This window comes from Sinocyclocheilus grahami, unplaced genomic scaffold, assembly GCF_001515645.1.
Source record: "Sinocyclocheilus grahami isolate Dianchi unplaced genomic scaffold, SAMN03320097.WGS_v1.1 scaffold171.1, whole genome shotgun sequence".
Taxonomy (NCBI): domain Eukaryota; kingdom Metazoa; phylum Chordata; class Actinopteri; order Cypriniformes; family Cyprinidae; genus Sinocyclocheilus; species Sinocyclocheilus grahami.
In genome coordinates, this window is record NW_015505350.1 from 76,311 (window position 1) to 91,888 (window position 15,578).

The window sequence follows — 15,578 nt, forward strand, 5'->3', positions numbered from 1 at the left end:
AGAGATTCTGCACATAAACAGTTAAAAAAAATTTTTACATTTTAGTCATACCCTTTTTCAGTGACAGTTATACTAACACTATTTCTGGAGATACTAATATCTATACTTGCATTACTAGCATTTTTTCACTATAATATTTTTGTCAATTGAATCATTTAGCCATTTGAATCATTTATTATTTTTTTCAGTAGGGGTCTATAATTGTAATAAAAAGGTAATTGTGTCACTCACAGCACCATGCACAAAAACATCAAGACTTGGAACTGTGCTCCAAATTGTTGGCAGATAAAATATGGATTTAATGCAGTAGAAGAAAAATGCTTTTATTGTGTTTACTAAGCTTCTAACAATAGATATTCCACTGTTACATTATATTTTACTTTGCCCAGTGAATAAATAGGCCACAAAAACACAGAGATTCTACAAAAAGAAGCCATTGTTAATAATTCAATTAAGTTACCCTGCTACTTGACGGATCCCAAGAAATTGTCAGAAATTTGGCAGTACCAGTCATTATGGTAAAGGATCACAGGATCTCATTTGCAAGGCGAAATTAAATTTCAATTAAAAGCTGGCATGAAGGAAAATGCAACCAACTTTTCTTCCCTATTGTTATGTATGGCTATTGGCTCTTTGATTGAGGAAAAAAGTAAGCCAGAACTTGATTTTGTCCATGACCGTGAATAGAAAGTGGAAAACTAAATGGACAATTGTTTTATATGAGCGACAGGTTTCATGGAGGGGAAGGATTGAAAATCATCTGGCCATTCACAGAGATGTCATAGCACGCTAATGTTTTTGAATGTTTGTTAAAGAATTTTTTACATTATGATGTGAATGGATAAATCATTCACAATAAGCACGGGAGGTTCCAACAAAAAATAAGAAAAGTTCATTTTGATTTCATGGTGATTTGAATCCCTGAGTAGAACTGTGCCCTGCACATGCTGACAAGGTACGCGATACAGTACGAGACCAAACGCGATTTCAGCACGCCTCCACACAGAGATGTATATTTAAAGGGATACTCCACCCCAAAATGAAAATTTTGTCATTAATTACTTACCCCCATGTCGACAAAATTTCTGATATACATCTCTGTGGGGAGACGTGCTGAAATCGCATTTGGTCTCGTCCTGTATCGCGTACCTTGTCAGTGTCGTGCGCTTTGCTTGGCCATTTGTTGTGATTGATGGAGTAACCCTTTAATCACAATATTTCTCTAAAATATGGTATTAATTTGCACCAATTGGTACAAACATTTTTATTTAATTGTTCTCATATTTGCTTTTGTAGTAATTTTGTTATTAATGGCCAGTATGTCATGTGGATGGGATTTGCCTTTAAGTGGATTTTTTCTTTCTAAAATTAATAATATTTTGAAAAACCACATACACATTTAAGAAATAATCAGTATTGGTATTGGTATCATTAAAATTGTAGGGGAAAATATCTGTTTTGTTTTTGGAGCTTGGTTAAAGGTGCACTAAGCGATTTTTGCCAAATGATGTTGATATTTGAAAGCACCAAAACAAACACGCCCATACCCCAACAGGACATCGCCCCTATTTTGATATGTCCACCCCACACGTATCTTCCAATTCTCTCTATCTATAGTCAATCTGCTAATATCTGTCCTGTGAAATCAAATGGAGCGCTCTCGTCTATCATTACAAGACAAGCCCCTTACTGCTGATTGGCTACGTGTGTTTTGGGACTCGGTCCAACACTGTGGTCAAAAGCGTTTTTAAAAAATTGCTTAGTGCACCTTTAAATAAACGCATTTTTATAATGAGAAGGACTATTCAAGCTATGTAACTTACAGGATGTTTTAATGGTACAAAGACCTTTTATATGTCAAAAGCTCAAAGAAAACTTGATTTCTCATGTCATGACCCCTTAAATTTTTAGTCAATCCTTTCCCCCTAGTGTGCAGATAGGTCCATGCACCTATAGAGAGCTGTATGCTCTGCTGTTGTTCAATGATGTAACTTGTTACATCATTGAAGTGAGACAATAGAAGCACTTCTTAAATCATAAAATTAATGTTACAAGCATAGTTATGAGTCAGACGCTTTTTTTTAATCAGTCAAAGAACCTAAATTTGTGACTTAATATAGGTAACTTAATAAGTAATTGTAAAGATAAACCAACCAACTAACAAACAAACATACTGATAAAAAAAAAAAAGATAAAAAGAACCAAAGCATCTGTAACTGGAAGACCTGTCATCAATTACAAAGACAATTTTTTTTTCTTTCAATGATTTGAATAATGTCTATTTTGTTGTTTAATCAAGAATTAGAATTTTAGATAAATATATTAATATATCTAAGAATTTCTACAAACAATCACATTGACAATACTGTTTATATGTACACATACTGTGTATTTATATGAGCATATGTTTATTAGCATTCACCTTTGTTCCATTTCCTGACAGTGAAGACTGCTCTGGATTCTGTTATCATCCTCATGCAGCCACAGTGAGCTTTCGTTGTAACTGCCACTGCGAGAATGCTGGATTATAGTTGTATCTCTGAAAATAAACAAATAAACATACAATAAATCTGTCACTTTGTGCAGGATTAAAAATATATATAATATATATAAATTTAATTTTGTAAATCATTTTTAATATTTTAAATGTGAGGAACAATAGAGAAATTAATCAAATGTCTGTATCAAACTCACAAAAACAGCCTCAGCTTCACTTCCACAGTGTCAAAAATGCAACGTGGTCAAGCACCTTTAGTATCTCTATTAAGATGCTAAGGTAGAGGCACCCCCCCACGGACATCCCTGTGCCCCCTCTCTGGACCGATGTCTAACCATTGTGTGGTCACATTCATTGGTTAAAACGGAACGAGTGAATAAGTGACAGTTTTTAATAAATGTAAAGGGAGCGCTTTTTGCATGCTGTAGGGATATGATAATATATTCGGAATTCAAATAAAACTTGTTTTTCATGCTTGACAAGCGGCCACGACACACACTCTTTTAAAACGGATGTGTTAAAAACAACACAACCTGTGTTATATCTTAAAGGGGTCATATGATGCGATTTCAAGTTTTCCTTTCTCTTTGGAGTGTTACAAGCTGATTGTGCATAGATAAGATCCAAAGACTAAAGTCTTAAACGGGTCATATGATGCTTTTTTAAAGATCATTATTTGGTGTATTTGGTGTAACAGAATATGTTGACATGCTTTAATGTTCAAAAAACACATAATTTTTCAAATACTGTACATTATTGTAGGTCCTCTATGCCCCGCCTCTCTCAAACTCTTCGTTTTCTACAGTCTGCTCTGATTGGCCAGCTGACCCAGTGCATTGTGATTGGCCGAAAACCGCAAGCACTCTTCGGAAATGTAACGCCCCTTTCATCTTTCAAAATAAATGTAAAGACAGCGCCCGAAAGGGGAACAAAGTCGAGTGACAGACACAGGGATTAAGCTGGTATGTGTTTGCAGTACACAAGCCACGGTTAAGACAGCTGACTCCACTGTGATGTGACCCTCTCTCTCTCTCTCTCTCTCTGTCTCTCTCTCTCTCGCTCACACACACGATGCGCAAAACTCCGCATTTGAACAGTCAATAGCAAATACTTGAACCTAGGAGAGGAGGTAATTCTGACTTTGCTATGACAATCTGGCGCTTCTGAATCAGCTACTGTTTTGTTATTAGTTTTAGTATTTGCTATTGACTGTTCAAATGTGGAGTTTTGCGCGTTGTGTGTGTGAGAGAGAGAGAGAGAGACAGGGTCACATCACAGTGGAGTCAGCTGTCTTAACCGTGGCTTGTGTACTGCAAACACATACCAGCTTCATCCCTCTGTCTGTCATGCGATTCTATTCCCCTTTCGGGCTCTGTCTTCACATTTATTTTGTAAGATGAAGCTCGCGATTATGGTAAGGGGCGTTACATTTCTGACGAGTGCTTGCGGTGTTCGGCCAATCACAATGCACTGGGTCAGTTGGCCAATCAGAGCAGACTGTGCTTGTCGGAAGGAGGGACTTTGTAGAGAACTAAGCATTTGAGAGAGGTGGGGCATATAGGACCTATATAGGACAAATACACAAAATAATGATCTTTAAAAAAGCATCATATGACCCCTTTAATATTCTAAAATGACAAAATGTACTGCAGAGCATTTTACATCCAGTAGAGGGCGATATGTTGTATCATAATGACTGTGGGTTATCCAGGCTACTAACAATATAGCTTATAATTTTGAAAATACAGGTGCGGGCGGTTGGCGGGTGGATAATTTATGTACAAAAGGCCAAGCTTTAATAATAATACATTAAATCTCTCAAGATTTCAGTAGAAGATGAATAAACAATTCCACAAACAGCATCACCAGCTTCATGCATTACTAACCAGTTAGGCTTTATTTCTGGAGGATCTAAAATGGAAGTTCTTTATTGAGAATTAAGGTTAGATGTTTTTTTGTTCTTTTCAATTTACCGTTTTAGTGAATAGTGTTTGCTTTAGTTGCCTCTTGACCCTCAACTTCTATAAATATAAGATTCTTTTTGACTGTTACAATAAAGATTATAAAGTACATTTGTGATAGCAGAGAACTTATGATAAATTCATTTAATGAATGTGAGATTGCAGGTTATCTTAATCTGTAGCGTTATATTATCTGTGTTATTGCTATTCTATGATATGAAATGACAATGTGAGAACTTTACACACCACTTTGAGAATTATGACTATCAAAGAGGTTTGAAATTTGGCACTCATAGACATGAAGAATCAGCATGTGAATCTCAGCAATGGTGATGAAATATTCTGATCATTTTGATATGATTTTTGAACGTCACAAACAAAGGCTGTAAGAAGTCACAATAGAAATAACATTAAAAAGTTGTCACCGATAGCCTCGTGGGCAGCGCATTGACATGTAGCGCCATTGTACTTTGGGTGTCCCGTGTTCGAGTCCCGGCTCACGGACCATTCCCATCCCCACTTCGCTTCCTGTATCACTAGTATCCTATCAATAAATGCCAAAAATAAAAGCAAATAGTAAGAATAAAAGAAAATACTAAGACAATGCAGCTGCATAATTTTTTCATGATGCAATGCATGCTGGGAGCCATGGATGAGTTATGATTGGTGCACCTACATGCTCTATTGAATATGTTTGCAGGAATTTCCCTCATTATAAACTCAAACAGATTAAACATAATTCTATTATACAGAGATTTAAGGGAAGAAATCCATGACTTTTCCAAAATTTTTCCAGACTTGGAAACGACTGTTTTTAAAATTTCATGACTGTTTCAATTTTTGTCATGACTGTAAGAAGATGCACATTGTTAATCACATATGCTGGTACTACATTGCACAAATGCTCCGTTACCTGAGTCTGTTAAGAGATTCAAACTACATATTACTAATGTCAAGGGTCAAGAGGCCAACTAAAGCAAATGCTTATCTTCACAACGGTGACTTCAAATTTGATTATTTTCAATAAAATCTAAACCTCTGGTAATTCTTATAAAGACATTTTTAAACGCATGACAAATAAAGTCTAACTGGTTAGTAATGCATGAAGCTGGTGATGCTGTTTGTGGAGATGATTAATCATCTTCTGCTGAGATCTTGAGAGATTTAATGTATTTTATTTCTGCTGCTTGTTAACAGCAGATGTTCATCACTAATGCACAATCATCATTTAATTAGTCGCTTAATTATCTCATTAATTTTAACTCTTTGAGGACTTGGGATTTGACTTGAGACTTGCTTGTGACTTGAAAGGAATGACTTGGTCCCACCTCTGGTGAAATCAGTTGGCTGAGTTCATGGGTGGAATAAACATATGGCAGGACTTTTACTTTCCGACCCCTGGACTTTCCACCTCTGATGCTAGGAGCCATGAGTTTTATATCAGGGGTGCCCAAACTCGGCCCTGGAGGGCCGTGTCCTGCAGAGTTTAGCTATCTTTGGCCAGCTATCCAGTGCGTTGTGATTGGCCGAATACCTCAAGCGTATGATGGAAATGTTACGCCCCTTACCATATTGTGATGCCTTGTCCCGGCCGGAGCAATGAGACAAAAACATTCAAACCCATTATAAACGTGGCATTTGTTGCATCCAGTGGGGACATAATTATGGATTATAATGACTTATACTGTATTTTTACGCATTGCATTGCATCGCGCTGCGTAAACATAAAACCATGTCTGCATTTGTGATCGGAGAAATGACAAACAACAAGCACTACTCTAAGAGTTGGGACTTTCAAGTCACAAGCAAATCTTCAAATCATAAGTGACGTGACATGTGGCCAAGTATGGTGACCCATACTAGGCATTAGTGTTCTGCATTTATCCCATCCAAAGTGCACACACATAGCAGTGAACACACACCATGAACACACACCCGGCGCAGTGGGCAGTCATTTTTTTTTGCTGCGGCGCCCGGAGAGCAGTTGGGGGTTCGGTGCCTTGCTCAAGGGCACCTCAGTCATGTATTGAAGGTGGGAGCAAGAGCCGTACATTCACTCCCCCCACCTACAATCCCTGCCAGTACGAGACTCGAACCCGCAAAAAAACCTTTGGGTTACGAGTCCGACTCTCTAACCATTAGTCATATCACAAGTCCTCAAAGAGTTAAATTTAATGAGATAATTAAGTGACTAATTAAATGACGATTGTACATTAGTGATGAACACCTGCTGTTATTGAGAATTACAGCGGATCAGCTGTTGATGTTTTATTGGTTAAAATGATGTCCCCATCATGGAGATCAGTGTTTATTTTAGTTGCGCTCTTGACCCTTGACAATGTGTTAAATCTTTCTTCATTGCAATGCATGAGGTGATGTGACACAGAGAGATCAGTGCTATGCAGTGAGTAGCTATTAGCCGTTTTTATATGATGAAATAGTTATCATGAGCTGACCTAATTACAATCAAAAAATGTTATATAAAGTTATGTTATGCATAATCAATTCTGTGTAACTACAGCATATTAAAGAAAGTGCTGTTCTAATAGTTACGTCGAATGTATTTTAAATCTTAGAAATGCATATAAGCATTTGATCTCCAGTGCTATTATACGGGGAAGAACCAGCTGAAGAACAGCAGAGTCCTGGTAGAAAGTTTGGAGATGGTATTAAAGTAGCTCAGTTTAAATGTATTGTATGAATTGCCCTTACTCTGGAATAAAAAATACGGGGTGTCTAGTAATTGTCTAACTATTGTCTAGTTAAAAGGGATTGTAACACATCAGCTCCAGTGGTGCAGAAGGTTAAGTGTGTGCTTTTTGCTTTTTAACGCGATCGATCAGGGGTTCGATCCCACCTTTTGCCAAACTTTTCAAATCTCTTATCACATCGTAAAGGCATTTATTTTCAATAAAAATTAAGGAAATAATCAAAAAGTTGAAAATAAAGTATGAGGTAGGGTTAGGGTAGGTGTAGGGAGGGCTTTATTGTACCAATAAGGTGGCATCCATTTAATAATTAAAATTATAATTTACACTCAATACGTTATTATTGTATATGGTTTTATAATGTACTGCAATACTGAAGTGCAGATAATTGCCACTATTTGCAACAAGTAGTATACTTGATAGTAGAAATCCTGCTATTTTAACATAGTGTAACTAGGTATTTGCACTTAGTGTAAATAGCATATTGCTAAAAATACTGCTTTTTTCACTTAGTGTAAATAGAATCCATTGCTAATACGAGATTTGAAAAGGGAGGAAAAAAAAGTTTGGCAAAAGGTGGGATCGGATCCGGGTCGATCGCGTCAAAATGCCAAAGTCAAGCACTTAACCATCTGCTCCACTGGAGCTGATGCGCTACAGTCACTTTTAACTAAATGTAAATAAACACCCCGTATTTTTTTATTCCATAGTAAGGACAATTCATACAAAACATTTAAACTGAGCTACTTTAATACCATCTCCGAACTTTCTATCACGACTCTGCTGTTCTTCGGCTGGTTCTTCCCTGTATACGTATACGTCTAGTCCAGGCAGCGGGGAGTAATCCCAAACCAATGGCGCTGTCTCAAACTATACCTACCTTTTCCGGTTTGTCTGAATTGTCGTTGTGTTTTCTGACTGACTTAGTTTTTGAATTTGTCATTGTGTTTTCTGAAATGTTACTTAGATTTGCGTTTGTAATTTGTTATTTTGTTTTCAGAATTGTGATTTGTAAAACACTTCTCAGCCTCTGTAGAATTAAGACACACACAGGCATCAAGAACCAGCATATGAATCTCAACAATGGTGACAATCAACAAAAGCTTAGTGGGATTTTTTTATTTTTTCACAGTTCAGTAATATCTGAACATCAGTCAATAAACCAAAAGGAGACCACTTCATGATGTTCAGTCATCATAAGTTATAGGCAGAAAGTCTAAGCTCATCTGCAGCTTCAAGGTTTGATCCAACAATTGCATTGTGTGCAAATGTTTGCTGCGAAACAACATTGCAATCACTTAGAAGCAAATTATTTTGAATTAATATAAGGGTCAAGAGCCCAACTAAAGCAAATCTTGACCACAATTATAGTGGCATCGTGTGTTTGTGTGTTTTTTTTTGGGGGGGGGGGTTCGGTTGATTTCATCCAAGGCTGCTGCTGAAGTCAGATGTAGTTCTTGTGTTTCTCTTTTCTTCAATGATGTTGATTGTTAACAGCAGGTGTTCATCACTAATGCACAATCATAATTTAATTAGTCACTTAATTATATAATTAACTTTAACCCTTTGAGGACTTGGAATATGACTTGAAGACTTGCTTCTGTAGCGAATCAGCTCATGGGGAAATATGAATATTGGAAGGCCAAACAAAGTAGTTTCGCTTTCACAACGAAACAAGCGGCATGCTAGAGTGAGCAGCGGCCGGTGGTCTAGAGTGAGCAGAGGCTGGCTTGAGTGAGCGGTGGCGGGCGGACTTGAGTGAGCAGAGAATCTATTTTCTATTTTTAATCAGATTTATAGAAAATTGAGCCTTAATTTATTGTGCCTTAAAATTTTGCGGTCAGGCTTGAGAATGGGTCATGCCCACCGGCGGATTCGACGAAGGAGCGGCCGGCGGGCTTGTGGCAACCACATGTGATGACCCCAGGCTGGACTCCGCTTCGTCCATGGTGAAAGCCGATCCGGAAATCCAAAGCACGAAGTTGATGTATTTCCTCAGCGACCAGCACGGATCAGTTCCAGGCATGATGAAGCAGATATCGTCCTCTTTTGGAAGGCCAAACAAAGTAATTTTGGTTTCACAACGAAACACACAGCGCCTTCACGACATGGCTGCGGTGGCAAAAACAATACTACAGCGAGAATAAAAGTTACGCCTTCTTTCTTTGCGTGAACATTTGGGCGGCGTTATGCAAATCTTCCCACATCGTGATGTAGACATGTGGGGGCGTGTTAGAACGAGCCATTTTAGGTAGGCGTGGTTGACTTAGCTTTTATAAAGAAGATCTCTTTGGATTTGAGACTTTAGTCTTTGCAACTTTACAGATCTTCTTTATGCACCAAGAGCTTGTAACACTCCAAAGAGAAAGGAAAAACTGAAATCGCATCATATGACCCCTTTAATTCTCAATAAAGAACTTCTGTTTTAGATACTCCAGAAATAAAGTCTAACTGGTTAGTAATGCATGAAGCTGGTAATGTTGTTTGTGGAGTTGTTTAATTATCTTCTACTGAAATATTGAGAGATTTAATGAAAGAATGATTTCTCCTTCAGTCAGCAAGTCACTTTTGACTTGCTCACTGGGGGCTTTGGGAATTTAAGGCACAATTTTCTATAAATCTGATTAAAAATAGAAAATAGATTGTGGCAAGAACTATAAAACAAAAATAAATGAAAACAAACCAAAAATATTTCCAGTTGTATAAACCCTAAAATTTACAAGTGTTGGTACTCTAATGAAGAAGTTTCAAGCACTGACCTGTTGCATTCGCAATGATTCTAGTTCTCTCTCCAGGCGAGTACGCAGACGTCGTTCCAGCTGCTCACGTTTCTCACATGCGACTTGGAGTTGTGCTAGTGCCTGCTGCAACCGCTCCACCCTCTCCACATACTTCTGCTTTTTACTCAACTACAGCACACAGACAGACAGAAGAGAGATTTACTTGAGATGACTGACACTGTTTAGTGGGAGTTTTATATCAGGTCACTCCTTAATCCAAATCATCAACAAATTAATAATAACTATTTAATTAATTAAATGAATAATTATTTAATAATCCTTACGAATGTGGCCTTACAATCAGTATGTGGCTGGATTGTAAAGATAGGAGATTAAAAGTTCAATTGATCTATTGCCATGAGCCCATTCTGTATAATAAAACACAAACTCTGTTCAGAGATAGCACACAAGTAATGGTTCATAACTGCAGCCTAAAATCTGTCCCAGGTGATGTAAACTCCTGTGGATATCAGACATGTCCAAGGTGTCATTTTACTGGTAAAGCACAGCGGTTCTCAAACTTTTTGTACCAAGTACCACCTTGGAAATCATTTGGCTTTCCATAATGACCAACTTTAAATTTCAGTCAGTATGTGGCTGGATTGTAAAGATAGGAGATTAAAAGTTCAATTGATCTATTGCCATGAGCCCATTCTGTATAATAAAACACAAACTCTGTTCAGAGATAGCACACAAGTAATGGTTCATAACTGCAGCCTAAAATCTGTCCCAGGTGATGTAAACTCCTGTGGATATCAGACATGTCCAAAGCACAGCGGTTCTCAAACTTTTTGTACCAAGTACCACCTTGGAAATCATTTGGCTTTCCATAATGACCAACTTTAAATTTCAGTAGAGTACACTGTAAACACATTACACATTAAATATTTAAAAAAAAACAGTGAAATGCTTATCATAATAAGCCTTTGACAGAGTCACAAACTTCAAGAATCTGCACATGAACCTCAACAATAGTGACAATCAACAAAATATTCAGATCAGCTCTGATCATCACAAAACAAGCTTTTTGTTGAGATTCATGTGCTGATTCTTGACGTTTGTGTCAAAAAGCCTCCAAGACACTATATAATGATTAAATATAAAGTGAATCCCTGACTGACTTCACAAGACTGCGGTAAAAAAAGCAACATTAAAATCTAACAAATTCAGAGACAACGCTCATGATGTGATCAGGCTATATGTTGACTAACTCATCATCAATAAATAACAAGGTTTATCTGATCAGATTCTTCACTAGCAATGTTTGCTATAACAAACATGCTTTAAAAACACGCAATTTATAGCAGCCAAAGAAAAGCTGACATTAAAAAGCAGAGTTGGGACTTTCAAGTCACAAGCAAGTCTTCAAGTTATATCCCAAGTCCTCAAATAGTTAACGTTAATGAGATAATTAAGTGACTAATTAAATGATGATTGTACATTAGTGATAAACACCTGCTGTTATTAAGAATTACAGAGGATCAGATGTTGATGTTTAATTAGTTAAAATGATGCTACCATCATGGAGAACAGTGTTTGTTTTAGTTGGGCTCTTGAAACGTAACTTTTATGTTAGATTTCTCGCTACTTGAGGAGAATATAACTGTTATTATGTGAGGAGAGTTGGTCATTACAATCTGGCCAGATTACAATCAATCTAGTTAATATTCGTTAATGTGATCAGGCTTTGCATAATCAACCCTGAAAAACAGCAGTATGCAATCAAAGTGAATCTCTAAATGTTAAGTGAATGAATATTAAATTTATGAAGCACACCTGAACAATTGATCTCAAGAGCAGATTGGACACACAGACATCAAGAACCAGCATATGAATCTCAATAATGGTGACAATCATCAAAATGTTTCATGCTGCAATGCATGCTGGGCATGCATAGTACTGGTTACATAGTAAAAACTCCCATCATCATTTTCAAAATATGAAAAATTGTCACCACCACCACCACTGTTGAGGATCGTATGATAAGTGTTCATATCTAAAATCCTGCGCGATCAATAATTTGCAACTTTTAATAATGGAACCTCGTGGTGGCATTTGTTTAGTGGTTTTTTTTCTCTCTCTTAAATTCAATAATGCTGAATATCAGTCAATAAACCAGAGAAAGACCACTTTCTGTATGTTCATTCATCATGAACTACAGATAAAAAGTGTAAGCTCAGCTGATTCTTCAATGTTTGATTCAGCAATGCACAAGCGTTTGCTGTGAAAAAGCATTGTAATTGTTTTGAATTAGCAAAAGGGTCAAGAGACTGTCTAAAGCAAACCTTGACCGCAATTATGGTGTGCAGTTTCTTTTTTTCTCAGCTTGTTTCATCCAAGGCTGTGGCTAAAGTCAGATGTATTTCTTGTGTTTCTCTTTTCTTTAATGGTGGTGATTGTTAACAGCAGGTGTTCATTACTAATGCACAATGGTCCGTGTAACCCTTTGCAGTTCTTTGTTCAATTCGCACCATCAAAATTAACCAAATGAAAAGCTGGCTTCAAACTTTCATTTTCAATTTCTTTTGGAGCAATTTACAAATGGATAATTGTCTCTCATTTTAATTTTATGTGTTTGGGAATTTTGAACGCAGGTGCTGAGGAGGTGCTAGATCATTGACAGAGGAAGCTGGGCAATTCAGGGCTCCAGACTCATTCTTCCCACTGGTCGCTTTTTTGCGACTACCTTTCTCAGTTGGTTGCACGAGCATGGTTTTTTTTTTCCTACAACATGGGATTAATCAGTGCATGCTGATGAACTTTTTTCATGGTTTATAGTTATATGAAAATGAAAGTGGTTAACATTCAACCTGTTCTTTTTCCTCTTTTGCTATGTTATAAACAGGTGTCCTGACATTTTATCCTACCTGTCAGATTGTCCTACCAGGGTTTACTGCGCATACGCACATCAGTATTGCGTCCTTTTTCTCACACTAAACAACAATATTTAATGTATCTGCATTACTGTAAGGGTAGGATTAGGGTTGGGGTAGGTGTAATCTTTAATAAAACACAATCTTATATGTAGAAAAAAATAGTTATTGTTGGTTTCCTATAGTTGTATCCCTTCCAGCCACAACCGGGAATATAACATAATTACTGTATTTGCATTACAAGGGTGGGTTTAGGGTTGGGGTAGGTGTAGACGTTAATAAACCATAATTTTACAGGTAGCATTTTTCCTTGTTGAATTGTACTACCCACTGTTTAATAGGAGGTAGCAAAATCTGACAGGGTAGCACAAATCGACAGAACACCGGGCTTCGGACGATTTCGCGATCTTGTCACGTTTTACAATAAAAGATAATTGTCTGTTTTGCATACATCTATGCACCTTTCACTTTTTAAGACTAAAACAAAAGATGGATTCATTGTTATTTTTAATTAAAAAGCACAACAACAATAAAACAGTAAGATAAAATGACAAACAAGCTTACAAAACGTTTATTAACAAAAACGAATAAGATGAGGCATGGCATACACCACATGCTGATATTACATAATGACCAATAATATTCGCGTCCTCAGAGCCTGCGTCAGGCAGCACGGATGAGGGGGCGGCTGAGGTAACGAAAGGGGGCGATGACGTAGCACAAAGTAAAAAAACAACAACAAAAACATATGTGGCCCATTCACGTATTTGTCGGACCATAACCAAACCTGGTGTCTACTATTAGAATACTGGGTTCACACAGATAGTGTTTTGGTCACGAGACAGGTCAGAGGAAGTTTATTTTTTATTTTTTAAACCGCAAGGTCTAGAGACTTGTTTTTAGAAGCTGAATTTCTTTAAACTTGAGCGCCGCGTTTTAGATTGATGTATTATGTGCATAGGCGGAGCATGTGTAAGGCTAGGGAAGGCTTATCCTTCCCCTGGCCTGGGGGCTTGAGGCAAAAATGCCACTAACTTAGACAAAAATGCCCCTGCACAAACAAATTAAATCTATTACGTCTGTTGCTAACAAAATGAATATGAATAGACAGTGTCGATTGCGGCATTAAATTAAGATTTGCTCATGGTGCACCATATTTAATTTTAGGCGTTTTTACCGTGTTGTGCATTTTAACCAATCACACACAATTCTGTTGAGCCATTGAAGCCATTGAGGAATGCAATGGCCAATCAGAGGAGTTCAGATGAGTCATTGTTGAAACTCATCAGTTTTGTTGAGTGCGCGTGTGCGTTCGCTGACTGAATACATTAAATTAAAAGCTAATTCTCTTGCGAATTCTCTCATAATAAACAACAAAGCGCAGATGTATGTACAATGTAAGTAAGAGATTCATTCCACAGTGTATACAGCTTCAGTGATTATAACAATCTTTTTTTTTTGTGAGTGCTTAAACTTGCGATGGATCAATGTTAGTGATAATGTCACTTTCTATATATAATTTATTCGCTGTTTGAATAACCATGGAAAGGAAACATTATATAGGCTAATTATCAATTTCTAACGTTTTTATTAAATTGTAATCACGTTAAATACAAATTCAGTCCAATTAAACATTTTTTTAGCCTACATGACACCCATGTCTTGTTATTGTCTAAAAAGACGGGTTTATGATGTTTAATACATTTGGCTGCTTTTAGCCTTACCCCGGAGTTGGTTCACTCTTCGCCTGATACAGCCATACAGTGCTCTGGGTAAATACCTATGGTAAATACATCCACATCCCCACCCCCGCTCCCCCCACTGGTACGGTCCAACCGGGAGCGCAAAACAGAGAAGAGGAAAATCAGAATAATGAGTAATTTTTTATGTTAGTTCAAAAATCAGATTCGGGTGCAACAATCCAAACTCATAAAATTGAAAATTAAAATGAGAGACCATTATTCGTTTGTAAATTGCTCCAAAGAAATTGAAAATGAAATTTTGAAGCCAACTTTTCATTTGGTTCATTTTGATGGTGCGAATTGAACAAAGAACTGCAAAGGGTTACACAGAATAATCCGTGTATCATTCGATCATTCGTTTTTTTATTTAATATTGAAAGCAGAAAAATTAGAAAACGGCTCCTTTTTCGTGTTTTCGTTTTTCTCCAAAACACGAAAAACGAGGATTCAGCTTAAATTTTCGTTTTTCGTTCTTTGGTGGAAAAATTTATAAACAGCTTGAATATCGGATTTCTACACGTGGGCGGGAATTAAACGCCCCTTTCTGCTGATTGGTCAGCCGAAGATCAAACCGTGCCATCATCAGTTCTTCTGCAGTATCACGCAGCAGAATAATAGTCCTCTGCTGCTGCAGTTGTATGGATTCTTAACGCATTTATTGCAACTACATTTAATCTTTTTTCATCAAACAAACAGGCTAATGAATAGCTCGACACAACTCGTACCGGTGCAGAGTCTTGACAGGGCTTTCTTCTGTGTAGATATCAATTCTATTCACTGCATCAGCTGGGCATGGCAGGGTATGATATGACAGCTGTCTTAGCCTACCCTGCTCACCCAGTAAGTCTGTTTAAGTAATTAATTCATTCATTTCAAAATAAATATTTTAAACACTAAAACAAAAAGAAAAGAATAATAAATTGGCTTAGGTATATATAGGTCTATGTTCACGCAAGAACTGCCATTCTGACTGACAACCGGAGAACAACAGATATTAAATAGCCTACTGTTAGAGTT

The 15,578-nt window shown here is 37.1% G+C and overlaps 1 protein-coding gene across 1 annotated transcript in view; it reads right to left on the reverse strand.

Moving 5' to 3' along the window:
- Positions 1-9,881: 9,881 nt before the first annotated feature.
- The window catches only part of LOC107593451 (angiomotin-like protein 1), a 29,219-nt gene continuing 23,522 nt past the window's right edge, over positions 9,882-15,578 (reverse strand). Inside the window, exon 7 of the mRNA XM_016283178.1 lies at positions 9,882-10,075. Coding sequence (XP_016138664.1) covers positions 9,914-10,075 — 162 coding nt within the window. The 3' untranslated portion in view covers positions 9,882-9,913. The remainder of the gene's footprint in view (positions 10,076-15,578) is intronic.